The following is a 26,017-nucleotide window of genomic DNA, read 5'->3' as shown; positions in this document are numbered from 1 at the left end:
AAAGATGAGGTTACCAAGTAAACCGTGTATTTACCCTAGTCAGAAAAGTGAGACCGAGAGGTAAGTGTGTAATGGTTGATTAGTTAGGCTGGCCAAGAGGTAATACTGTCTAAGTAATAACTAATCTTCTCATAAAAACCCTAGTTCTGAAATTGATTATAACCACGAAAGCAAGTTAATCTTTTGTCTTGTATTCGAGGGATTTTATTTTGTTAATTTTGTTTTCGTAATTTCGATTTTTAAATTTGTTTTATTATCTTAGTTTTTAATATTGTTTGTCGTAATATGATTTTTAATAATTATTGTTTAGACTTATTGTTGTAGATAATAATATTTTATATTTAATTCAATCTTCTTTAGGTATGATTATTGAATACTTCCCTATGTTCCGTTGTAACATTAACTATATTACAATTTGACTTGTTCATTTGTAAATACAGCATTGATTTGATATATTCTCATTTATACAATTTATAAACTAAACGTTCACATATTTAGAGATGATCAATATTATAACTCATATCTTATTATGGATATCGCAACTCCGAAAAGAAATGTATTCGATGATGTTACTATCCCCAAATAAATTTATCTCAAAGGTTTTCACGGGCAACTATAACTTCATTTATTATGTTTTAAGTTTTGGGATGTTAAATGGCCTATAAGTAGTAGCATGTAAAAGCTTATACATCAAGAAATAATACAAAAGTTCTTTTGATAATTTCTCGTTCTTTTGATATTTCTAGTTTATTTTTATTTGAATATTTTATAACAAGTAAACCATTATAATTTATCTTTAAATGCAATTATTAATAAATAAATAAATTAATTAAAAATTAATTTAAATATTAAAATATAGTACCAATTAGTATAAACAATACGCGTCGGTACGAGTTGATATTGGGGCTTAAACGAATTGAAACGCATCGAAATTTTGACCTAAATGAAAATTAAACTACTTGGTACCAATTTAAAATCAAAACGATATATACTACGAGTGATATCGATTCAATTCGATGAAGTTTTTTTTTTTAGATTTTTTGAATAATTCATAATTCGATTCAGCTCGATTTTTCACATTAATTTTTATTTTGAATTTTTAATTTATTTTGACAAAATAAACTTTATTTTATGATTACTAAATATTGTTTAACAAAATTTATAAATCCTTTTCACAAATACTTCTTAAAAATAATTTTTCAAAACCTTTCAAATTATTTCAACTATTTTAAATATAAAATACTTATTTTTATACCATAAAAATAAAATTAATTATATATTAAAAATTAAAAATTAAAATTAATTCAATTTCAAGTACATTCAATAAACCATCCAAATCTTAATTTTTCTTGCTCAGCAGTAATAATGCAAATTTTGAACTTACATTTTATAAACCATCCAAATCTTTAATTTTTCTTGCTCAGCACTAATAATACATACAGACTAATACAACCAATAACGAGACAATATCTACTACCATGTTATAAACTCGTAATTTTATGAATTTCAGAACATGGCATGCTATACACTTAATTTACTTCATCTTCTAACTAATATAACATTGAAATAGAATGCCTGCCAAATAAAATCCACGTATCTGTTGATCACTGGTAGTCAATTATATAAATTATAACTTCGCAAATAGTTTGAAATTTAGTGAAAGAATCATTACAACTCAAAATACTAACCTACACACGTTGTAATCATGGTTCTTCTATTACGTCTACATAACAATCCGGTAAAAGATACAGAAAGCTCCGTCAAAGGAACTGCCAGTCATCCTCATGACTGTTGCCATCCACGTCACCTGTAGGCAGTACACGAACGGAATCATCCATTCGATCACCACCGGCATTAGCCATAGTATCACCGTGGTTAATAGGCTTAAAAACACTATGAGTTTGAGCAACAGTGAACAAGGGAGCACCATTCGATTCATCAGCTAGTTTGGATGCCCGGAAACAAAAATCATCGAAATCATCTGCCAAAAAGATCAAGATAGAAAGAACAAGCTCATTTCATAGTCAATAAGTAGGCCTGGTCCAAACCTATGACGTAAAATTGTAAATACCAACAAGATTAACAAGAAAACCTTTGTCTCGGCAGAAAAATCCAATTGCCAAGGATGGATCAAGTGACTCCAGAGGAATGTATCGTATAATACTGGAGCATACAAGAGACAACAAAATTAAGGGGGAAAAGAACCAATGTATGTAAAACATACAAGTTAATCAGAGAAAGGTACTTACTTGCAGTGATAAGATGATGTATCAGCCTCCAGATTTTCCGTACTCAGATTAACTACCTGGTAAAGAAAATTTCAGTGTCACTACAACTAACATAAATGCCTAAGTTCGATTTTAACCCAACTAAGATACAGCAAGCATACACAAAAGCACATTTGGATATAGTCAAGCAATTGGAATTGGAAAAAGCTCATGTTCGAACAGGCAAGTTTTAGAAGAGTTGTGAGAAAGTGATGTGAAAAGTGAAAGTGTCCAAGAAGAACCTGTCTTTGAAAAGTAAATTCATTTTCTTGAATTTAAGTAAATTATTGTGAAGATATTATACAAAAACAGATAATATTGTGGATGTTACTCTTAAAATTTTACACTAAAAATTTTTACATTGTCTTTAAAAAAAATTGTTTCAAACTATAAATTAAAACTCAATTATTAAATATGTAAATAATTAAAGGAGTAATAGAGTCATCCAAAAAATATAAAATGGGTATTTTGGTAAGGGCCATAACATGTTTGGGACTGCAAATGAGCTGCCAAACTCGTTAGCCAGAAGGGCAGCAGGAGAACGTAAGCCTTACTCCAAACATAACAGATATTCCTAGAGATGAGATAAAAGGACAGCAACAAGAAATGTACCATTAAACTTCTCTTCAAATATCGAATAGGATTGAAATGACATTTGTTACAAGTTCACTGGAAACTGATAATAAAATATTTCTAAGGTTCCCTTTAAACCCACTGCTAAATATAGATTCTGGATTCAAAAAAAACAAAATGAACATTCTTCTTTTACTATCCTCAGCCTGTATTCATGCAAACCAAGAAAAACTCAAAGTAAAATCAACAGAGAAAGCAACTATGAATAAATGCCAGTATTGGAAAGAAATGACAAAGTGACTGCCTTCTTGTTTTGTTATTATCTCTTACGTCTAACCAAGTTGGAAAATCTCGGACTAATTTGAGTCGTCTTTTACACTTGATCCACTCTACATTACAAGCAAATTTTTGAGAATATGCATTGCTTCTAATGATGAAAGTGTACCAAGTAGATCCAGTAACCATCATTGAAAGTTAGATGATGACATTCTACAGTTTTTTTGGTAAGTGACATTCTACATTGTTTATGCAAGTATAACATTTATTTTTCAGAAACCTAAGTTGTTAAAAGGATGGAGAAACCAGAAATATGTATTTAAGGGTTAGGAGAAAACAATGTTGCAACTCCAGTATAAATAGTCTTCTAGACATAATAAGCAACCATTTACACTTGGATCTGTTAAGGTTTTACAATCTTAAAACCATTTTATTCTCCTTACTTCTATTCCAAATTCAATTTTTACCCTTGGCTGAGGTTTTTTCATTCTTTCTACTTCAGCACTGCATGAATAAAGGGCTTGAATAAGATTTAAGAAACTAAGTTTCAGACCCTCTTCACTATCATGCCAGTGGATGAATAACAGGCTTTAGGCATCTGAAGTTACCAATCAATTCTGACTTGAAAAAATACATATAGGTTTGGTTCATACAAGGATTTATGTTACTCCTATAACTTTTCACACAAGTGGCCAAATAAACAATTTCCAGAACAGAGTCTCAGTGAAGAGAGAAGACATTCATCAGCAACAAACCAAACAAGCAAAAGAAGTTCCCCAGATGAGTCTATCAGCTTAAGTACTTATATCACATTTAAAAGAACAATAGAATGTAACATATGAGTGCTGATGTCAAGAAACCAAGTAATTTACCGGCTGAACATCATGTGGATCAAGGTAGAAAACATTTTCTTCTTGAATGCCAACAATGTAAGTTGAGGCACCAGGTTTCCCACCCAAAATGCCAAGGCACTGCGGAAAGGTGAATGTTGCTTGCAGCGATGGAATATACCTGATAAAAAATTTAGGAAATTCCAAGTGATTAGAAATATGGCAGTTAAAGTTCAAATTAATAATTTATTACTATAAAGATACTTGTTTCTGTGAGGAAAAACAATGAGTACTAATTGAAGTATATACATGTTTTACCAACTCTAAATAAGCAGTAACCTTTTTTTACCAGCTCAATGCTTAAGGAAACATGTAATGCACTCACATTGATAACAAAACGTGCCCATTTAAAACAATTACTGATTTTCTTTCTTCAAGAAGATCGAATTGGCTGCCATGTCACTCAGACTCGGAGGTGAGTATTTAGTGATATGACCATCCTTTTCCAAATTCTTAAATATATTTGGAGTATCTCAGTCCCATATTTATGTCCAAAAATATGTCAAACAAGAACAGTTCAAGGAAAATGACGAGCATGAATAACATAATGGCTGTGGTAAATTTGGAGGTTTGATAGAAAATATCCTCAAGTATTTAAAAAAAAAGAGGAAAATACTTTTAACATTTAAAAATAGAAATGAGACCAGCAATTATGGAGTAAAGGAAACATAAATTTGTTTCTTATCTGGTCAGGAAATCTTTTATGGACAAAAAATGAAACAGACAATATAGATGTAAAGTAGCATACTAAAATCTCCACATCCTGAATACAATGAATAGAATACTTTATTATCTCAACAAGCATTCCAAAAGCTGAATTCATCTTTTCAACATGTAGTAAACAGTACATGTATAAGGAAACACAGAAATGCACACCCCTGTTTAACTGAGATCTCTTCCAAGATATGTCAAGTCAATCTAGGGGAGAGCAGGGCAAGATTTAACTAGGGAATGAGAGTGAACTACCTCCCTCGGTATGGCTCAAACCTATGGACTTCCATTCATACAGAATAAAGACAGACGCATGCAAAGCAAGATGGTCATTACACTAGAAAGTGTACAGGGGACATTACTGGAAACAAAACAAAAAAGCATAAAAATCTTTTTCAAATACTAAAAGCAATTATCAGGTTCATTTATAAAAAGAGATTTAAATTGCAATCACAACCAAGTTTTCAATGACACCAAATTTATTGTGGATGTGGTCCAAAAATGAAAAATAGATGTAATTAAACTGCTTGTCTAAAATATTCTGTCAGTTCTGCATAACCTACCATTGAATGAAGCAAAAAATAATTGTGCCACTCGAAACTTCTAATTATGATATCTTAAGTAATTAATTACGTAATTCTTTAATTTACATGATAAAATAAATTATTCACATTGCTTAGCTATACCTTAGAAGTTAATATGCACATTTAAAAAGGTCGTACAGACAAACCATGGACATAAGTGCTATAAATATATATGATTAAAAAGGTATCATATATAAAGTCAACTTCACATTAATTTAACCGGCAAAAATAAGGGATGAACACTTTAAATAAATTTCTTTCTAGGAAGACATAAATATTGAGATGGGGATTCAAGCGTGTCTTCGTAAGCAAGGATAAATGCACTTTACAATTAGGCCACATGCCCATGTGCAACACTTTAAATACTTAATTGAAAAAGAAAACATAATCATTTGCGAGATCAAACACATACAATCAAGAATAACTTTAATAAAACCCTCCACTTCAGTTAGCATTTTTTTCATAGAAGGCTACACCAGATAAAAAATATAAACTTCCACTGAAATTTCAAAATGTATTATACAGTAATTCAAATTAATTGTTTTCTTAAAGGAACATAAATAAAGACATAAAAAATATTAGATTATGGCACACCAAGATGTGGGTGAAAAAATATTATGTAACAAATATATTTATCAAAAATTTATTAAGAACCAAATAAAGCATTGGATGAAAAAGTAAAGTTGAAGATTTAAAATTCATAGAGCTATTGGTTCAAACCCTACCAAAGGTAAGTTTTTATTGATTTATTAAAATATGAAAAGACAAAAACACCCTCATAATAATATAATTTTGTAAAATGAATGACCCTTTTTTCACTTTCCAACTGAGTTGGTGCCTGATTGACTCGTGACACCAACTCTATCAAAGGCTTTAAATAATAGTATAGATTCAGTCACCAACAATTGACAATTGTACCAAATTTTATTCAAAATCTCAAATTCAACTAGCCATTTTCTTTTCCCTCCTAAATTTTCAAAAAAGCAATGAAAAATCAAATCTCTTTTAGGAGAAATTATTTTATGAACCCTTCTTACCACATCATCCATGGTCCCTACCAATTAAAAATAAACACATCATCTCTTTTCCACATCATATGTACAGTTGGTAAGAAGGGAAAATGGATGGTGTGAAAAAAAAGATGATGTGTTTATTTTTAATTGGTAGGGACCCTGGATGATGTGGTAAGGAGGGTTCATAAAATAATTTCTCCTCTTTATGCCACAAGAAACACAAGCCTCCAAAATCCTCCAACCATAATATTTCTCTTATGTATTCATTTTCCTAAGATCTTGTCCATTTTTCTTCCTCATTCCATAGTAGAACCACCTAAGTCCAACCCAACCAATCACTCTCATACCTCACCCGCACCATCATGGCCTCTCTTTAGGATTTTCAACTCTCAAGTCTGATCTATCTCTCTCAAGAATCAAGACTACAGAAAATTATGCATAAGCTAAAACCCATGATCGTGGAAGATACAAGATAGATCTCTCCATACCCTTCCACAATTTAAAACAGCCATACTCATACCATCCACAATCTAAAGCCAACCACTCTCACACCTCACCCACATAGTCACAGTCACTCTGTTTCAACTCTCAAGTCTGATCTCTCTTTCAAGAATCAAGACTAGAGAAAATGAATATAATCTAAAACCCACGACCATAGAAGCTACAAAAGAGATCTCTCCATGCCATCCACAATTTAAATTCACAAAATTGTGAGAACGGGTAGCCTATCTGAATATCGTTTCTTACCTGATTAATTCCCAATTTTATTTTGATTCTGGTTGAACTACTTGGATTTGGATGAGTTCCCTCAGTTTTGGTATGGGTTTTCCTTTTGGTTTAATTAAAAAAAAAAAAAGAAACTAATAATAGAGAAATATAAGAAATCAATCATAGCTTTAGAGTCCCATTATAGCTGTTAGTTTCTTTTATGCTGCTACGCATATAGATCACATTTTACACCTCAATTGCAATGAATAGAAATGGTGAAGGGAGTCGCTACCACCATTATATAGTGCACGCTATGCCATAAGGCTGATAATCTTTAACATCATGTTCACTAGTTATATGGTTGCATCAACTTTTTCTCAGAACTAAAGATAAAAATATTCTCCATATAACTAGGTATTTACTCTTAATTTACCACAACTGGAAAGTTATATGGATCTTACAGGCCAGATCATAAATGATTAAACCAATAGTTTAATCATGCAACTTCAATGGCAAAACAAGCATACTAATAAAACATAGAGAGGCTGTTTAATGCTAAAACATATACAATCAAACCAATTTGACATAGAAGAGAAAATATTCCAATCATCTCCTTGTTGAAGAAAAGATAAACTATGGTCAAATAGTAAATGACTATTTTGGGCGAAACTATAATAAGAAAGTAGACGACTGTTTTTTGCTCATTATTGCTTATTGATATTCCACAAAAGGACACTATTTACATATTCACTTCACTCTGAATGCATAAACATACTAATCCTTCTATATAGAATTTATCTAAGGGGAAAAAAATCATCAATCCAATTAGGTGGTGCCCATACAGCCAAAGAGGGGCAAATACTCTTGATCCACTTTCTGAGCTCATACAACTTAATAAGGCCATCTTAGGATTATAATTTTAGGGATACACGTGGCCTAATTTTCTAACTAAGGGAACCAACGGTGGGATTTTACCAATAATTCCACCAAAATAACAAGTACTAATTAAAGAAGTAGCCATTTGCAAGATGCCTTTCTGAAATGAAACAGATCAATTACTTTGTTAGGATCACTTCCGGCAAACATGTCTAGCATAAAAAATTGAAAACCCACTCAGACTTTCCAATCTATCTTTTGCGGTAAGCAACAGATGGTGTTGAAAAAAATGTTCAAAAGTTTACTTAGTCTTAAACTTCTTTGCTTTGAAGAACCTATTCTTGATTCCTTCATTAAATTTCACTAAATCAATGCACTCATCTTCAATATAATCACAGCTCAGGAATAGGAGACAACAACCATGCTATGATAAACTGACCTAGAATTTATCCAATGTTCTTACCTAAGAATTTTAGGAACGTGCCAGTTGATTATTTAGCACCAAATAGGAGTAAGAAAATCCTATCTTCTCACTATTAAGTGGACAGTCTTGCAATAATACTTAAAGAGGAATCCCTAATTTTAGCAATCATAGGTGTCTGAAGATTGAACCAGACTGAAGAAAAATTCAGAATCAGAAAACAAATTGATACAAACATGATAAATCAGTTTTTATCAAACATGAAAGAATGAAATGAAGGAACGTAATAAGCTCACAAACCTGGGATTTACTTTGTCAAGTCCAAGAACCAAGGGTACAAGCAAAAGAATAGGTGTCCAGTCAGCTTGGTGTCGTGAAAATTCAAAACAATGTCTAGAAGCATCTTCAATGCAGACAACTGGAGCTCCTCCTCTCTCACCATCTTCATCACCAGAAACAACATAAACAGCCATAGGAAGTAACTGGCATTCAAGGTCAATTTCCTCCCTCTTACTGCGAGCAAGAGATTCCCATGAGCGACACATGGCATATGGGCCTACCCATGACCCAGCAGCAAGTCCATAATTCTTTCCAGCTTCAACAAGATTATGAATGGAGAAAGCTGAGGCCTCAGAATCACCAAACTGATGCAAAATCTCAATATATGCTAGGTCAAATGGCTGCATAGGCAAAAAGGTTAGAATCTTAATCCCAGATGAGTAAGAGAAGATAAGCAAGACCAGGCCTCAAAAATAAATCAATCAAACAACCTTTTGTGAAGGTTTTCGCCAAGATCTCCCCAATCTATGAAAAAGCAATGCCTGCAAGGGAAGAAAACCACTACATGAACTAGCTAAAATAAACCCAAGATAACAGGCAATGAAAGCTAAAATAATCCCAAGATAACAGGCAATGCCAATTTTCATGATCAAAAGTCATACCCTAGTGACTATTTGAACATTCTCGAGAGAAAAATAAAACAAAACGAAAATACACCTGTGCAACAAGCATCTGGCTACTTCTAAGCATGCAACCCCAACTGGCATCACTTGTGATTTTTGTCTCGCCAATAGCATCAAAACCTGTAATCAAACAACTTAGAAAATGTATTATCATCACGCATCCTGTAAAGCACAAACTTGATGACGAATACCTTTACGATATGTCATCAATATTCGTGATGAAAAGTCTTGTTTGAATGCAGCTAATGCACTGGTGGCATCCACATCTCCAGAGGACTCCTGTGAAATTTTATAGCAGAGACCTAGAAGCCATATGTCGCTAGTTGAGCTAGATATTCCAATCTTGCTCGGCCCTAAAACACGCTCGTGAATTCTCCTCATTGAGCCACCGGAGACAACCCTCTTCACAGCTGCTGTCCACCCATTGGTTTTAGAAAATGAGGACTTCCTTTCACAAGCCGAAGATGAAGACGACTCACTGTATGTGTCAAATACTGAGAAAGCAGAAGCAAAGAAATTTGACCAGAGAGAAGTCTTTGAGAACTTAGAGTCGTTGGGACCTGGTTCTGATCCAGTTCCAGGGGTAGGTGAGCTATCAATAGAAGCTTTAGAAGAGCAATTCAGAGAATCATTCCTCTCATGAAAACCCTTCATTACCTACTCATGCAGCAGACTATAATATCAAGCCGGAATAGGCTCATATCATAGAATCCGATTTCGATACGGCACGGCAGATCCCTGGCTAAACGATACCTGAGACATGAATGAAAAAAAAATTTAAACAATCATCAGGAAAAGCAGAGATGCCAGAATTTTATTACCGAATTGAATCGCACGATCCCTGACGCGGATTGTTGGCGATCTAATTCGCAAAATCAAGGTATTCGCAGATTTATTTGTACAAGCAAAGAAAGAACCGAAATCAAAATTGAAACAGAATGCAGGAAAAAAAAAAAAGAAAATTGGAAAGCATCCGTCGCAAGTCCCCAAGGTGTGAGACACGTCTGAAAGAAAAGACATGGCAATGGAAGAATTGAAGACAAGAGAAGACGCCTGATTCAAAAGGAAGTAGGGACATGGGATTGATAAGGGTAACCGAGGCTTAAGAGCGAGAAGGAGAAGCTATGGGTAGAAGAGGAAATAAGAGAAAATTGGGAAGCAAAGAAACACTTACACAACCAACCTGGAGAAGCAAAAGATTCAACCAACATTATGCAATGGTCTGACTTAGGAGCTAGCCAAAACAATAACAGAAACGCGATTACCGTGCGGTTGATAGAGGTACCCACACGTGCGAATGCTGTTGATACGGTCTTATAGCTCTTTTGGATGCCATGAACTGATGGACACCGGGGTGTAGTCCTGTTTTTTTCTAAAAAATAAATAAAATGGATACAATTTTATTCCTAAAGAGAACCTATCATCTATAATCTTAATTTTAAAAAATTAACCCTATCATATCAAATTATATATAATATAATAATAATGTGTACGTTAAAATTATGTTTTTTATGTAAATTTAATTTTAAAAGAAAATTTATAATGTAATAATATATAAAAATACAAATTTGGAAAAATTTTAAATTAATGAGAGTATCCTTTACTTTCCATAATATTATTAAATTTATATTTAAAAATAATTATAATATTTAATTTAGAATTATTAATAGTTGAAAAAGTTAAAATAGAAGTTGGATAATTATACATTTAAAAATCATTGTCACGCATTTAAAAGTAATTATAATTTAATTTATAATTATTAGTTAAAAATTATTATAATTTTAAAATAAAGTTAATACTTTAATAGATTTCTAAGTATAAAATATAAAAACAATTATAATAATTATAATCATATATATTAAAAGATGTAAAATCCAATGCCAAGTTAGACCTCCTATTATTAAAATCCAATATTATTACATACTTGAAATGTATAAAATGTGAATTTTAATATATATATATAATATTTATAATTTACTGGTTGATAAACATCTATTGTTCTACCAAAAAAATTTAAAACATGAATATCAAATAAATCATTATGAGCGGAAAAGATTTATTTTAACCATTTATTTTTTATTTTATTTTACCATTTTAGTCTAAAAGTTTTGATAAATATCTCATTATCTTTTTCTTAAATAAAAATATTACGTCATTTATCCTAAATAGTTTATAAATAAATTAATAAAATAAGAAGATAGGTACTTTTAGATATATTTTAAGAAATTGAAAATTTAATTTTAATCTCGGATCAATTAGAAAACGATCAAATGGCTCACACTTTCCTATAAATAATGGTCAATTTCTTTATTATTTTCATAAACTCTTTAGAATTTATGAAAGAGTGCTTATAGTTTAGAGTTATTTATATGTTATTGATATATAATAATATATATTATATGAAAGAGAGAAAATTAATCTTTCTATTGGTTCGAAAATAATATGGAACTTTTACAAGACTAAGATTGTAAAGTTTGCAATATGGTACTAAAATTTTTCAAGTATTAAGGTTTTCAACTAATACAATATTAAAATTTTGCAAATGAATGGTGATTCCAATAGTCATTAAGTGGATGTCCATAAAAATCAAAATAAATTTGATGTACTTTAAGACTCTAATAGTCATTAGAAGTAGAATATTATATCATGTATACTTCATATGTCTATAAATATAACTTTTGAGAAACTTTGTAAACATCTCTATTGATCAATAAAAATTTGTTGATTAGAACCAAATCTGGTTCGGCTGATTAGAACCAATGAGTTCCTTAGTATGGGACAAAATGATTGTGAATGGGTAGATCGTACACGGTTAAGGGTCGTGTAGGAAGGGCTATAAATACCCGAGAAAGGACTTCTTGGGAGACTTATTTTCCAATCTGATTTGTTTATCTTCTTCAACTTCTTCCTTAGTAGCTCTTATAGGAGAAGGATACGAGAAAGCTTTGCATGGAGAAATGATTGGGAGGTTTAAGTTGAAAAGGTAAAGAAACCGGTAAACTGGTAAAGTCTAAGCCCTTTGGTATATGTAAGATTTAGGAAACAAAGTTAGGAGTTTTCAAAACCATTTTAAGGGTTTTGCATGTTTATGAAATTTGAGGTTTATAGTGGAAACACCGGGTTCAGCCTATGATTTGGTTGTCATGCTTAGCTGCAAGGAGAATGGAAGCTTTGGCATTGGGAAAAGCTAAGTTGATGAGGCTAAAAAGCATCAGGTTAGTTTATTTGTATCTGCCATGTTAGTTTAATATGCATGAATAAGAGAAATCAAGAAAGGGCTTAGAAGAAGTTAGGAATGAGAACATGGGTGATTTTATTAGATACTGCAATACAACACTGTCGTATGCACTAGTGATGAGCGAAGCTCTAGGGCCTTGCGGAGGAAACACTGCGGTGTTCGAGCATTAATGTATAGGATGGTGAAATGGAGGAATGGGATGAATAAATAGGATGGATGAATAGGAAAGATCATGGCTAGGCCATGGAACTTACCGGAGTCTATATGTCTAAACTGAGTAAGACCATAGCTGAAAGACATTGTTGACAATATAATGAGTAAGATCATAGTTGAAAGACATTGTGGCATCGTAAATAGTTTGACAAGACGTTACACATGAGATATTTTGACGGCACGTTAAATATGAGATAGTCCGACAAGATGTTAAACATAGGGTAGTTCGACGGGACAGTAAATACGAGGATTAGAGAGGTAAGACCATAGTGTTGCTAGGACAACCGATGGAGTCTGCTAAGACAACTAATGTGTAATCATATGGCGTAAGAACATGGTTCGACTATGGTAGCACAAGATGGTTCATTTGGATAACAACACGGGGGAATAATCAGAATAGTAATCATGGGACAACCCACAGACAAGGAAAAAATGGTTGAAAGGAAAATAGAAATATAAACCAGTGACAAACGAGCAGCACGCTGAAAAAATCTGCCAGAGAATGGGAACTTAGTGAGAATGAGAAAGGACTAAGAGAATAGTAGTCATGTAGCCCAGAAGGGCATAAAGATTTTAATAAGTAGTCATGGAAGTTTAAGTACCAGTGGTACCTAACATTCAGGTGAACGAGAATTGGTTTAACAAAGGATCATGAATGAGGGTCAGTAGTAAAGGATATTTCGAGAGCGCTCAGAGAAATTGCACAAATTAGTAGCATAATATGAGTACGTCAGTTAGCCCTTGAGGAAAAGGAGGGTTAGAACCCATCAATGAAGAAGAATACACAGAATGATGGACTTGTTTGTCAATACTATTCCTCTCTAAAGGGGAAGAACTAGTGTAAAGGTACTAGCTAAACAACAAGTTCGGTAAGGAAACAATATGAAAGAGAATTAGGGAACCCAAACGGATACTCAACGATAGCGACTAAGTATTGTAGGCCATAGTGATCCATAATAGAAGACGATGCTATGCTTAAGAGTAAGATAAAATGATTAAGGCAGACTACAAGGAAGTAGTCTTGCCGCTATTTAAGCTAAGCAGGATTTAATCCGCCAGGGTGGCGTGGGATTTTGTTGTTCATACCGACAGAAAGAAGGTGAATAAGTCATACGAGGTTAAGATAAGGACCTTTAAGAGAGTAAGCTGGAAGGTCGCCTTAATAAGGTATACTGTTGTGAAAAAGAAAACCACAATGGGAATGAAGTGAAAGAAAGACTTAAAAAAAAAAGAATGATAGAATCAACAGAGATGGAGGGACAATCAGAGAATCTGTCAAGGTCGGGCGATGGTGGGTGACATGGTCGGACAATCAGCGTTTGTTGTTACAACATTTATATGAATCACTATATAGTGAAGTTTATATTAAAATCTTTGAAGGGTTTAAAATGTTGAACGCATGTATAAATTCTTGGAAATTATTTAATATATATGAATTAAATTGATTTGAATATATATGGTAAATTCAACTCAATAAGTAATGGTTGAAGGGAAATTATAAGATGATCTAACTTACACATGTATAGCAGGATCATAATCAAAGTTTATTTTAATTATTGTTGAAACTCTTAAAGAGATCAAAATATATTTCCCAAAATTCTTCCCCACTCATGACTTCCAAAAGAATATCAAACATGTTTAAGTGATTATTTGAAAAGTTAGTATTCAAGATTGAAATACGTAGAATATGAGATATTATATGATATTTTCATGAGGGGGAGTAAATACGCGCTATACTCTTTTTTCCCTTAATTGAGGTTTTATCCCATTAAGTTTTCCTTATAAGATTTTTAATGAGGCAATATGTTATGCATATTATATATAAGTGCACTCTTCTTCCTTCGCTAATAATTTTTTTCCCGCAAGGTTTTAACGAGACACATTATTTACCAATGGACATCCAAAGAGAGTGTTGTGAATATTTTATCATTAAGTGGATGTCCATCAAGATCAAGATAAGTTTGATGCACTTTAAGACTCTAATAGTCATTAGAAATAGAGTTTTATATCATGTTTACTTCTTATGTTTATAAATATAGACTTTGGAGAAACTTTGTAAACATCACTATTGATCAATAAAAATCCGTTCTCTTTTGCTCTTCTATTTCTTATTCTCTTTTACTCTTTCGTTTTCTTGTTTTTACTCTTTTTATTATTTATTTCATAACAAAAATAAATACAAATATGATACTTTGATATTTTTCAATTTTAAATTAAAACTTCATGTTAAATCTCTAATATTTTAATTATTTAAAATAATATATTAACTTCCCATAATTAAAAGTGTTTAAATAAAACAGTTAAACATATTAAATAATATATTAATTTTCCTATAATTAATATAGTGAGTATTTGATACACTAATAGTGCACTTTTTTAATCAAAAATTGCCATGTGTTTCTATTTTAAATATATATATATATATATTTAATATTTTACTATACTCTTATTTTTATAGAACACTTGTCAACTCTCGACTTCGCTTGTAGAGTCTAAAACTCTACTAACATTGTACTAAATAATTCCTCATTAATATATTATTTAAATCATTAATATCTTAAAAGATAAAGTTCAAATAAAATCAACCTTTAGTAATTTAATCAATTTAATTGTCTTAAATTTGAAATTTAGAAGGATAAAAATATTAAGATAATTAATATTTTGTATTTTTAAAATTTAATTATTTTATCCATTTAACTATTTTTAAATTTTGGATAATATATAATCAAGATTTAAAATGTAAAAAATTATGTTAACAATCTTTTAAAAATTATAATACTTTGTTTTTAAATATTAAAATTTGATAATGTATTTTAAAATTAACAAAACCGGTAACAATTAATTGATAATTCAATGTAAATTAAAAATTAATTAAAATCATGGGAAATAATAGTATATAATGGAAAATCAACATAAATTTAAATTATTTTAAAAATCTATATTTTAAATGAAAGATAAAAAACAACAAAATTATCTACTAAAATTTATCAATTATTTTAAAATTTTCAATACTCATTAATTTAAAATTTAGTATGATAATAAAATATTATATAAAAACAGTCATTAAATAAAGTTATAAACCTATCATTTTGTTAGTTTAAGTTTTAAATTTTAAAATTAAGATAAAGTATATCATTCATGAAATCTAAAGCTACTTATCCTCTCTATATATTGAAGTTTTAGAATAATTTTCACTTATTCTAGATTTTTTTATTAGATCTTAATTTATTATATTCTTCATCATGCTTATAGGGTTTTTTAAAATGTCAACTTAATATATATTTTAATATTTATGATTTCAAAATTAAATTTTACAAAAACATATGTTTTAAATAAAATTACACATTTATTTTAAATAAATTTATTCTTTATATTTTATATTTATTAAATGGCACAACTTTTATATATCTATTATTTTTAATTACACACCGTTTTAATTTATTCTTTATCCAATTCCTTTGTATCAATTTATGAATAGCTTATAATTCTATAAAATGACTATTAATAGATTTACCGGCCAAATTTATTTCCACCAAGAGGGCATTATCAGATTCAAGCTCAACCTGTTGATAACTCTTATCCCAAACTAGTCGTAGCCCTTCTAACATTGATCTCGCTTCAATCCTGAACACTTCATCTTTCCCTAATATCATCAAATAACCATATAACCAATTACCATCATTATCTTTAATGACTCCCCCAATTGCAACCAAATAAGAACTAAGTGAAACTGCACCATCTGCATTGAGTTTAACCCATCCACTTTCCGGAGTTGACCATTTCATATTTGTAACCATAGATCTCAAATGAAACATAGACGTCGAGGGTGGAGAGTAACTTCTCGTCCAACTTATACCTATATCTGACTATCGAAAAACACAAACATATTCATATTTTTCCATAGTAACCAACAAACTATAAGAAACAATGTTTTCTAGTCCACCTTATGACTACCACAATTCCCTATGTTTTACAAGTTCCAAACAATCCATTCATCAAGAGGTAAGGAGAAGAATAATATCTGCTTATGAGTTGGTACAATTAAAGTCCAAACTACATGTGGAAATGGACAATCTCTGATAGCATGTAACTCGGACACATGGGTAAAGCTGCATCATGGATAATGGCCCTTACAAGCCATATGTCTCCTAACTTTCTCCTCATTAGTTAACAGTATGTTCTTCCACATTAGTCAAATGAACACTCTAACTCGTTGAGGAACCTTGGCTTTCCAAAACAACTTCCAGACATTAGAGTTATCATTTAAACAAATTGGTACATACCTCTATAGGTTTCCGCCATGGAAAAGGCATTTCTAGTCGCTCATCTCCATGATAATTGATCATTTCCCACATCCAGTGAAGGTGGCAACACCAAAGCTATTTGCTCCACAATTGGATTCGGCAGGAAACTTCTAAGACGGATCCAATCCGAATTGCCAATCTCATCTAATAAATCACAAACTCGCAAAGTGTCATCTGGTTTCTCGGATCCCACATAGAAATTTCGTAAAGACCCACCTGATAAATCCAATTATCGTTTCAAAAATTCATCAATGATCCATCCCCAGTAGTCCAATAAACATTTTTCACCACATCCTGTCAAACCCACGTTAAATACTTCCATATATAGTAAGAATAATTACTTCTAGCAATAGAATTCAGTAACACCTCATGAATCTTATACTTACTCCTCACAATCTTAACCCATAAATCATTAGTCTTGGTTAACAAAAGGAAACCAAGTTTCAAAGCAAATAACTTGTTCTGAATAGCTAAACTTTTTATACCAAAACCCCCAACCTCAACCAGACGACAACAATCATCCCATTTTAAAAGGGTCGACTTCCTATCATCAGAAAAGAATCCCCCAAAAAAATTGCGGGCTAGCTTTTCAATCTCACCACACACAATTACAGGAATTCAAACTATAGACATAAAATAACTAAGAATAGATAACAACACAGACTTAGCTAACGTAATTATGTTTGTTAGTGATAGCTTCTTTGCCTCCCACCTATTAAGTCAACTACTGACCTTATTCACCAAAAAATCTAAAGTGTCAACTTTGACTATCTTATGAATAATCGGAAGTCCAAGGTACATCCCCAAATCATCTACTCGTCCATATCCCACATTCCTACATATATTTGAAGCAACAGTTTCCAAAACATTAGACAAGAAAAAAAGTTAAGATTTGTTCTTATTCACTTTTTTTGTCTCGAGAAGTGACAAAAGGTATTCAAGATATCATTTACCACTTTAGCTTGCTTCGGATCCACTTCAACAAATAACATAAGATCATTAGAAAAAAAAATAAATGTGATAAAGTTGGACCTCCCTTAGACAGAGCCAAAGGTTTCCACCTATTGTTACTGATTCATCAATTAAGTGCCCTAATCTATCCATACATAATGCAAATAAGTAAGGAGATAAGGGATCTCCTTGTTGTAACCCTAGAAGGCCTAAATTCATCCATGACTGCACCATTCCAGAGGACTTGGAACGTAGCCGATGACAAACAATTCATAATTACCGTGATCAACATGGGTGGCATCCCTACTTCTAATAGTGTATCCCTCAAGAAATCTTAACGAATTCTATCATATGCCTTATTGAGATCAATTTTTAGAATCATCCCTGACTTTCTGCATTTAAAATTCCTCAAAGAATGTACCACCTCCAAAGCAATAACAATATTATCTGAAATGCTTCTACCTATCACAAAACTAGCTTGATTTTGTTTAGTAAGCTTGACATTAACGGTCGCAATATTTTAACAATTGACTTGGTGATAATCTTGTATAAGACCGTACAAAGACTAATCGGGCAGAATTGAGTGATACTTTCCTGACTATCAACCTTAGAGATTAGAACAAGTAGAGTTTTATTAATCCTGCAGTCCACTAGACAACCCCTAAACACTTGTCGCACCATCGAACAAATAGAAGGACCAACAGTAACCCACTGAGTTTGATAAAACTTCGCATGAAAATCATCAAGTCTTGGAGCCTTTAGCAAAGCCATACCAAAGACAACATTACGGACCTCTAAATATATCACCTCCATCTCAAGACCACCTTTCTCCACTAATGATAAATCCTAGAAGTGACCTCTACAAGGCAGAACCCGTCAATTGAATAGTCCAAGGCAAATAGACTCTTATAAAAATCCACATGCTGTTTTATAATTACAAGATCCTTACAATTAATTTAATTAATTTTATCTTCCATGTCAAACAAAACTCATAATATTTTATTTATTTCTTTACCCAAATGAAGAACAAGTAACTAATCTAATTAATTTAATTAAAAGTAAGTTTTTTCCTTTACTTTTAGCTTAGAATGGAATATTTTAGATTATATGATCAAAAGAAATTTAAATTTTATAGGCAATTTTAAATATGATTTATTTGAGTTGATTTCATTAATGATAATTGGGAAACATAAAATAAAAATTTAGAATTTAGAATGAAATGAAATTAATTAATTTCAATATTATAGTAGCAAATTGGTTGACATTATCGATGGATAAAAAAATTGCAAGGTTTAATTTATTTTGATGTTTTGAAAATTAAAATTTTAATATTGAAAAAGAATTTTAGAATTTTCGGCAATAGGATAAACAAGTACAATTTGACAATTTTGTGTATTATTTTAGTTTCTATCTCTTTTCACTTTAATCCTTAATGTTTTTTTACCCCAATCAATACTTAAAAAAGACATTTTTGATAACTAAAATAAAACGACCTAAAAGTTAGGTGACCAAAATGAAAATATAAACATAATGCGGTGTGTACAATTAATTGTTGTCGGAGATTTATTACTTGAATGACTTTAACAAAAACACCTTAAAAATTAGTCGATGAAATTACAATGACCAACTAAATACACAATATTAACGGAAGCAAATAAAAAATCAAAGTTTAACTCTGACCGTCTTTTTTTTGTTTTTTCATGTTTTTCTTGCTTTGTCTGGGTTTATGTTTTTGAGACTATTGGGAATGGCTGGCTCCCATGGCTCAGGATTCTCGAGTTTATTTCTTCCCTTCCCCTTATTTCAATAAAGCTAGTTAATTATTCAAAAAAATTAAGTTTAAAATGATATAAAGCCCAGAGAATATAATATTACACGCTAGATAAAAAGTTATATGTTTTGATGGTTTTTTATAAAAGAATTAATCTAGCTATCTTAATTTTTATTGTAAAGCACATGTGATGTAATCATGAACTAGAACTACACAATGAAATGTAGCTCTCATGTAGAATCTACCACCGCTATCTCAGAATTTAAATCTCAAGTTCTTGCAACACAAAGAAATAATTAATATGAAGATTTTTTACTTTTTATGAAAAAGAAAAAGGCAACAATGAAAACAAAATCATCATCACCATGTTCATTGTAAAATGTAAAGCCTCCTATTACGCCAACAACAAATTCCATGGCAATTATGTTCAATTGCTACCAACAACAACTTTGCATGCACTCTAACATGAGGAAAAGAAAACCGACTGTTTATATTTGAGGGAAGGCTGAATGCTTATGATGTTTTGCTTCAAAAATGTTTGCCTTGAGATGATATAAGCCCTCTTCCTAAATACTATGCTTCCAACAATGTTTGGATTTCATTTCCAGCAAGGACGCCAAACATCCATCTTCAACTTACCATAAAACATTAATCCACCAATACAAACTCATTAGAATCATCACTGTTGGAACCTGATGTGAGGGTACAGTCCTAGAATATGCTCTGGCTGGAAGTCATGCCTTGTCAAGATTCCGACAATTGGAGGTCTCTGCATTTAGCATATATAAAATCGATTAGTTCATACAAAATTTCCTGCATTTAGTACACACAAAAATATTGAGCGCGAGAGACTTACCCCCTGACTCTTTGGTACAACACACATGTGGCGAAGACCAAGTTCACGGAAGAGAACTGCAGCTTTGGCGAGTGACATGGTCTCAACAACGGTGTATGGTGATGTATTGGCGATAGGATGGAGATCAACATACATGTCCCACTCCTCCTCTTGAATGTCTAGGTCCTCTAGTTTGAGTCCCTTTCCTGACCCAGCCTTGGCAAAGTCTAGTTCAGAAATTTTACGTAAAACCTTGTTGCCCGCGAGTACCCTGTCCTTTGAAAAAGCCTTTCCCTTAAGCAAAACAAGCAACTTAGATCTTAGAACAAGGCCGCACAATTCAGGTGCATCTGAAAATGGTGGTTCATCAATCACAGGGAACCCATTATGTCCTGTATTTTTCAATGCATGTAGAATGTTTCCCACCTTTTCAACACCAGAAAAGGTGATCAAAGGACCAGTAACAACATCCCGAGCTATTAAATGTTTCATGTAAGGTTCTGGATGAGCCTCCATGTACGGCAATCCTTTTAGTTTTACTATTTGGTCGTACACACCCTTGTTGAACATATCACCCATGGTTTTTGAGATAAGGAGAACCAACATTACAAGGGGAAGCATCAATAAATCATTAGTGAGCTCAAGCAGTATAACACATAGGGAAACTGTCATTCTCATAGTGCCACCAAGAAATGAAGCTGCACCAAGGAGAGAAAAGAGCCCAACATCAAGTTTAGAGATTGGTTCAAATAGTCTACCAACAAGGCGGCCATAGCAAGATCCAGCCAATATGACAGGGATGAAGAGCCCAGAGGGGATAGCTATGCCATAAGTGATAATGCCAAGGCAGTAAACAGCAACAAAGAAGATGAAAAGAGAGGAGATATGAAATTCTTTCACTGTATTGGTACTCAATAGGTTGCGAATAGCATCATCATTAGTGTTTAGAAACAGTGAAGCCAGGTCATTGTAATGACCAGGTGGACACTGGAAGCTCTTGTAGTTGCCAGATACATCAGTGTTGGGGCAACTTGTAGATGCATCGGCGGGGCAGGGGATGCATGTAGCCAACCACGGCAAGCCGTAAGAACAGATTGATGTTAACAGGGAGATCATAATAACAAGTAAGATCTTAACAGCAGCTCCTCTTCTGCAGAAACAGAACCATTAGGCTGTAGGACTTTTCATCAAATGAAAACAAGTGATAATTCACAAGCAAAGATTATTGACGGGGTCATGTTAATAACGTTAACAAAATTAATGAACTACTTGAATACTCCAAGATCTATGATTGAATGTGTTACATACTCATTGATGATGCTGTAGGTGCGAAGGACCTTATCCACAAGATAGTTATATAGGCTTCCAAGGATTCCTCCAATGACCCCTAGAAGTATCACAGCCAGTATATCTGGAGTGCTATATACAACTTTGGCAGCACTGATATCATACATAATCAGTCCTCCTTGCCCAAACAACCCACAAGTTCCAGTAGAGCACAATTGTATGAAACCTCTCAAAACTATAGCAACTACAGCTGTTGTGAAAAAGGTTCTCCAAAGAAGAGCACTCCTCCACCTGTAGAAAAACAACGGAAGAAATACATATCACTAAAGAATATACGTGTAATATCCATTCCAAAATGCACTCTTTTGAAACATCAACAAATCCTGATGAAATCATATATTCAAGCACCATTTAGGTCATGATTATTGTTCACAAATGCTCCAGTTTGCACCTGCATATCAGACTTCCAAACAGTTCTCCAAATGATCACAATATCATGCTTTTTTACCTTGTTTAGTAGAAGAAGGTGTTTTGAGACTTGCCATTGAACAAGTAAAAATAAAAAAAAGGTTACGGCCTCAATAGCATGAGATAGGGGGTTACCATGAAGCTGCCTCTTCAAGAGCAAAGAGGACACCACCAACAGGAGCACGAAAGGCAGCAGCCACACCAGCAGCAGCTCCACAGGTTATTAAGTCTCTCCTGTCACGATCATTTTTGAAATATCTAAGCCATCTCCAAGTCAAATGGTATTTACGGGAACCTCCTTGCCCAATCAAAGAAGCTATGCAAGAACCTGTGTGAACCATAGGCCCTTCTTTGCCAACAACAAATCCAGCAGCCACCCCAAAAATTGAACCAAAAATCTGCCAGATATAAACATAAGAAATTTCATCAGTCAAAGCATCCAAGATTGCCTGCTGTCCCAGTATTGTTTTGTATGTAATAAGATATGCATAAAGGGTAAACCAGTATATCAGGAGCACAAATAGGTAATAAATGACAGGTGAAAGAAATCTTCTTAAATATTGGCTTACAATACCAATGACATTCACCTTTACAAAAAGAGTACTTGGAGCCAATATGGAATAAGCATCCACACCATTCAGGTACGCTTTCACTTCGGGAATACCAGAACCCGCCGCTGCTGGAGCAATAAAAGCACAAAGAGCTGCAGCTGATGTTGCCAGACCTAAATTACAGCCAGCATATGCTGCAAAAGCCTTGAAATATCTGCACTGAATCAGTAACATGTCCAAATTATCATACGGAACTGTCAAGTAAATCCAATTAAACATCTAACCCACATTAGAATTGATAGTAAAATGATAATAGTATGTTTCCAATTCAGTAACATAAGCAGAACATAGCATGAATAAAATTAAGGCATTGAGAAATTAAAATGTTGCAGGCAATAGAATAGCTGGCTTACTTGTGCTTCAGCATGAGTTCTGTGGTGAGCAGCAGCTTGAATCCAGCAATATTCTCAACTGCTATATTGTTAAAGATGCCAACTAAGCCAGTGCTTAGCCCTATAATAAGTGCAAAGGCCCACTTAAGCAGAATATACTGAACTATTTGAACCGTCCTCCTTGACCGCCAATCCTCATTCACTAATTCATTTTCTGGAACCCTGTCATACACAAAAAAAAGGGGGGAATTTGGGTATACTTACAGAAATTAAATGAAGAAACGCAGGGGAAAGGCTTGCTTACTCATAATCAAGGCTCTCAACGGGGCAAACATTAGCACCCACAATAGCGATCTGGGATGTGGTGTTCACTCTCTTAATCAAAAGCGGTTTACTGTAAATCCTCTCCATAACTTCGCTTTCAAAATCATCAATCTCTAGTCTCTCTTCAAAGTCCATCATACTACTATCAAGCTTCTGCATGATAACTTTTGCTTTCTTTTATCAACCTGCATTCCAATCCAATCCAATCATGATATTGGTAAAATTAAATTCAAAAAGTGTTCAAGCAAATGCAAATGAGAAAACCAGAACCAGCAAAGCAAGCCAACTCTTGTGCACAAATTTTGGCATAACTTACAATTTAAATAAAAAGCAGCAAATTTCTTCAGTGAATCCTTGATTCAATTGGTGGTTTGCATGCAAAAAAGAGAGAATGATCTGCCCAAAATCAAAGCAAAATATAAGAACCAGAGTTCCCTTACCAAAGGAAAAGATGGAAAGACTTATGTCAGCAAAATTTTCTGTATGGTCAAAAAGAAATACAATATAGGATTCAGTTATTGTTGGCGTGTAATTGAAATTTAAGATATCTTTTCTTTTCTAAGAATTCACTTCAATGTATTTGAATTTATGTAAAACAATACTTATATCAATCCAATTAAAATTCAATTCACGATTTTTATATATATTTTAATAAATATATTTATTATATAATCATAGCAGTTTGCCAGTATTAGATAAAAAGATATTTAAATATTTGAAAGTAACATTTTTTTTAAATTTTTAATAATATGTTGTGCTAAATATACAATATCAATATGTTTCTAAAGATACTAGTATATAAAAATTGACAAGACATAAATAATTGTCTTTTATTAGTGACGTGAACGCATGCGAAAGGAGTGAGCTCTTCTAGGGAAAAAGAATCATCATCTAATGATTGAAGGGATATCGACTCAAAAAGATAAAAGAGAAGACATTTAACTCTTGGACTGTGTGAAGAAGTGGGAGAGGCAGAATTACAAAAATGGAACTTAAAAGTCAAAACATATAATTATTTTGATTTTGGGTACCTGAATACTATTACTTTCCATTACTTTTGACGACTAACACCATACCATACCACATCATTTTGTCTTTTCTTTTCATGTTTCATTTACTTCTAAAGGGGTAAAGCCATAAATTCTTCCAAATAATTATGCCGTTAACAAGCCCCGCATCCTAAAATAAACAAAATTCTATATCAATTTTTTAAAATTTTAAATTAATAATGATAAAATTATACTTTGACTCTCTCTAAAAATATAAAATTTGATTTAATATTTTTAAAATTATTAAAATGATAAAATTATTTTTTCTAATTTCACCCCTGCTAACAAGTAAGAATACTCAACAACAAATATTAGACATGATACACTGATTTCATGTATTATAAGCAACACAAAAACTTGGCTTAGTGATAAGATTTTGGTGTTGTGTAATATGAAAATTTAGATTCGATAACCAATATTCAATAAAAATAAATTATTAATGCATTTTGGGGTTGAACTTGGTAATAGTTCCTACATTAATGTTTAAATTCTTTTTTATCTCAAGTTTATTTTTATTTTGGTAATTGTTCCTTCCTACGTTGAGGCTTAAAATTTTTAATGAAATATAAGGACTAACTTGAATAAAATAAAGTTTAAGTCTCAATGTGAGAATAATTGTCAAGTTCAGGGCTAACTTAAATAAAAAATTTAGACCTAATGCGGAACAATTATTAAATTAAAAATTAACTTAAACAAAAAAAATTCAAATCCCAATTTAAGAATACTTGTCAAATTCAAACCCCAAATAGTGCATTAACCCAAAATAAAAATCCAATCTTGTAAAGATTGATTTTAACACTATAATGTTGTGTATTTTTCATTTGTGGTATGGTGTTAGTTAAATAAAAGAATGAAAAGGTTTTCGAAAATAAACTGGAAATGAAAATACAAAAAAGATCTTACCAAATCTGGTTTGGAAAATAAATTGAAAAAAGCCTTGACCCTAAGAAATTTCAAATTTTCTTTTCCTTTGTCGACGAGCATAAAAGGTTGCCTTGATCGTTGGCAGCAGCCTCCCTCAAGCTCTGCTTCTTTTGGGGAGGGGGTGGCGGAGGCTGGGGGCGTTTTTAATTAATTATTAATGGCGGTAGACCAAGACTCTGATAATTTGTTATCCACCGCCCGTATCTGTAATTTTCTCAAATGAAAAGTGGGTCCTCGACGGCCAGCCGACTCGCCGAGTCTCGTTTATGCTCAATGTCAAATTTAACTTCTGAAAACTTAAGTAGTATTGATTTCTATTTTATAGTTGAAGAAATTAGAACACCCCAACACTAATCTAAAATTAGTTAAAAGAGTTAAATATGGAAATCGAATTAATTTGATTCTCAATTTTTAATTATTTACTTTATT

The 26,017-nt window shown here is 32.3% G+C and overlaps 2 protein-coding genes across 5 annotated transcripts; both read right to left on the bottom strand.

Annotated features, from left to right (window-relative positions):
• Nucleotides 1–1,598: 1,598 nt before the first annotated feature.
• On the bottom strand, nucleotides 1,599–10,614 carry LOC105762583 (cysteine protease ATG4). Of its 4 annotated transcripts, none has more exons than XM_012580347.2 (9): nucleotides 10,456–10,614; nucleotides 9,473–10,034; nucleotides 9,316–9,401; nucleotides 9,090–9,140; nucleotides 8,620–8,999; nucleotides 3,989–4,127; nucleotides 2,250–2,305; nucleotides 2,093–2,163; nucleotides 1,599–1,981 (listed from the first exon to the last, which is right to left on the bottom strand). In XM_012580347.2, exons 2-9 carry the CDS (start codon nucleotides 9,933–9,935, stop codon nucleotides 1,761–1,763), a joined length of 1,467 nt encoding a protein of 488 aa, XP_012435801.1. In that variant the 5' UTR covers nucleotides 9,936–10,034; nucleotides 10,456–10,614; the 3' UTR covers nucleotides 1,599–1,760. The 4 variants fall into 4 exon arrangements, with proteins under 4 accessions (XP_012435801.1, XP_052481343.1, XP_052481342.1 ...); XM_052625383.1 differs by having other exon boundaries at nucleotides 10,465–10,485; XM_052625382.1 differs by lacking the exon at nucleotides 10,456–10,614 and adding an exon at nucleotides 10,103–10,444.
• A 9,437-nt stretch (nucleotides 10,615–20,051) lies between these two features.
• Nucleotides 20,052–24,075, bottom strand: LOC105762581 (chloride channel protein CLC-c). The gene is made up of 8 exons (XM_012580339.2): nucleotides 23,932–24,075; nucleotides 23,596–23,800; nucleotides 23,313–23,513; nucleotides 22,936–23,113; nucleotides 22,484–22,746; nucleotides 21,902–22,171; nucleotides 20,615–21,743; nucleotides 20,052–20,527 (listed from the first exon to the last, which is right to left on the bottom strand). The coding sequence occupies exons 2-8, from the start codon at nucleotides 23,772–23,774 to the stop codon at nucleotides 20,438–20,440; spliced, it is 2,310 nt and encodes a 769-aa protein (XP_012435793.2). The 5' UTR covers nucleotides 23,775–23,800; nucleotides 23,932–24,075; the 3' UTR covers nucleotides 20,052–20,437.
• Nucleotides 24,076–26,017: the final 1,942 nt, after the last annotated feature.

Source organism: Gossypium raimondii, chromosome 12 (genome assembly GCF_025698545.1).
Source record: "Gossypium raimondii isolate GPD5lz chromosome 12, ASM2569854v1, whole genome shotgun sequence".
Classification (NCBI taxonomy): Eukaryota; Viridiplantae; Streptophyta; class Magnoliopsida; order Malvales; family Malvaceae; genus Gossypium; species Gossypium raimondii.
The sequence above is the reverse complement of the archived record's forward strand: the minus strand, read 5'-3'. Positions and strand labels throughout refer to the sequence as shown.

What these genes read in the sequence shown, in the direction of transcription:
- LOC105762583 (XM_012580347.2), bottom strand. Translation starts at nt 9,935, where the DNA reads ATGAAGGGTTTTCATGAGAGGAATGATTCTCTGAATTGCTCTTCTAAA. An exon ending in ATTGATGACATATCGTAAAG is followed by an intron (nt 9,402 to 9,472) that starts GTATTCGTCATC and finishes GTTTGATTACAG; the next exon opens with GTTTTGATGCTATTGGCGAG. An exon ending in GGCGAAAACCTTCACAAAAG is followed by an intron (nt 9,000 to 9,089) that starts GTTGTTTGATTG and finishes TTGCCTATGCAG; the next exon opens with CCATTTGACCTAGCATATAT.
- LOC105762581 (XM_012580339.2), bottom strand. Translation starts at nt 23,774, where the DNA reads ATGCAGAAGCTTGATAGTAGTATGATGGACTTTGAAGAGAGACTAGAG. An exon ending in GAACTCATGCTGAAGCACAA is followed by an intron (nt 23,114 to 23,312) that starts GTAAGCCAGCTA and finishes GATTCAGTGCAG; the next exon opens with ATATTTCAAGGCTTTTGCAG. An exon ending in CTTGAAGAGGCAGCTTCATG is followed by an intron (nt 22,172 to 22,483) that starts GTAACCCCCTAT and finishes GTTTTTCTACAG; the next exon opens with GTGGAGGAGTGCTCTTCTTT.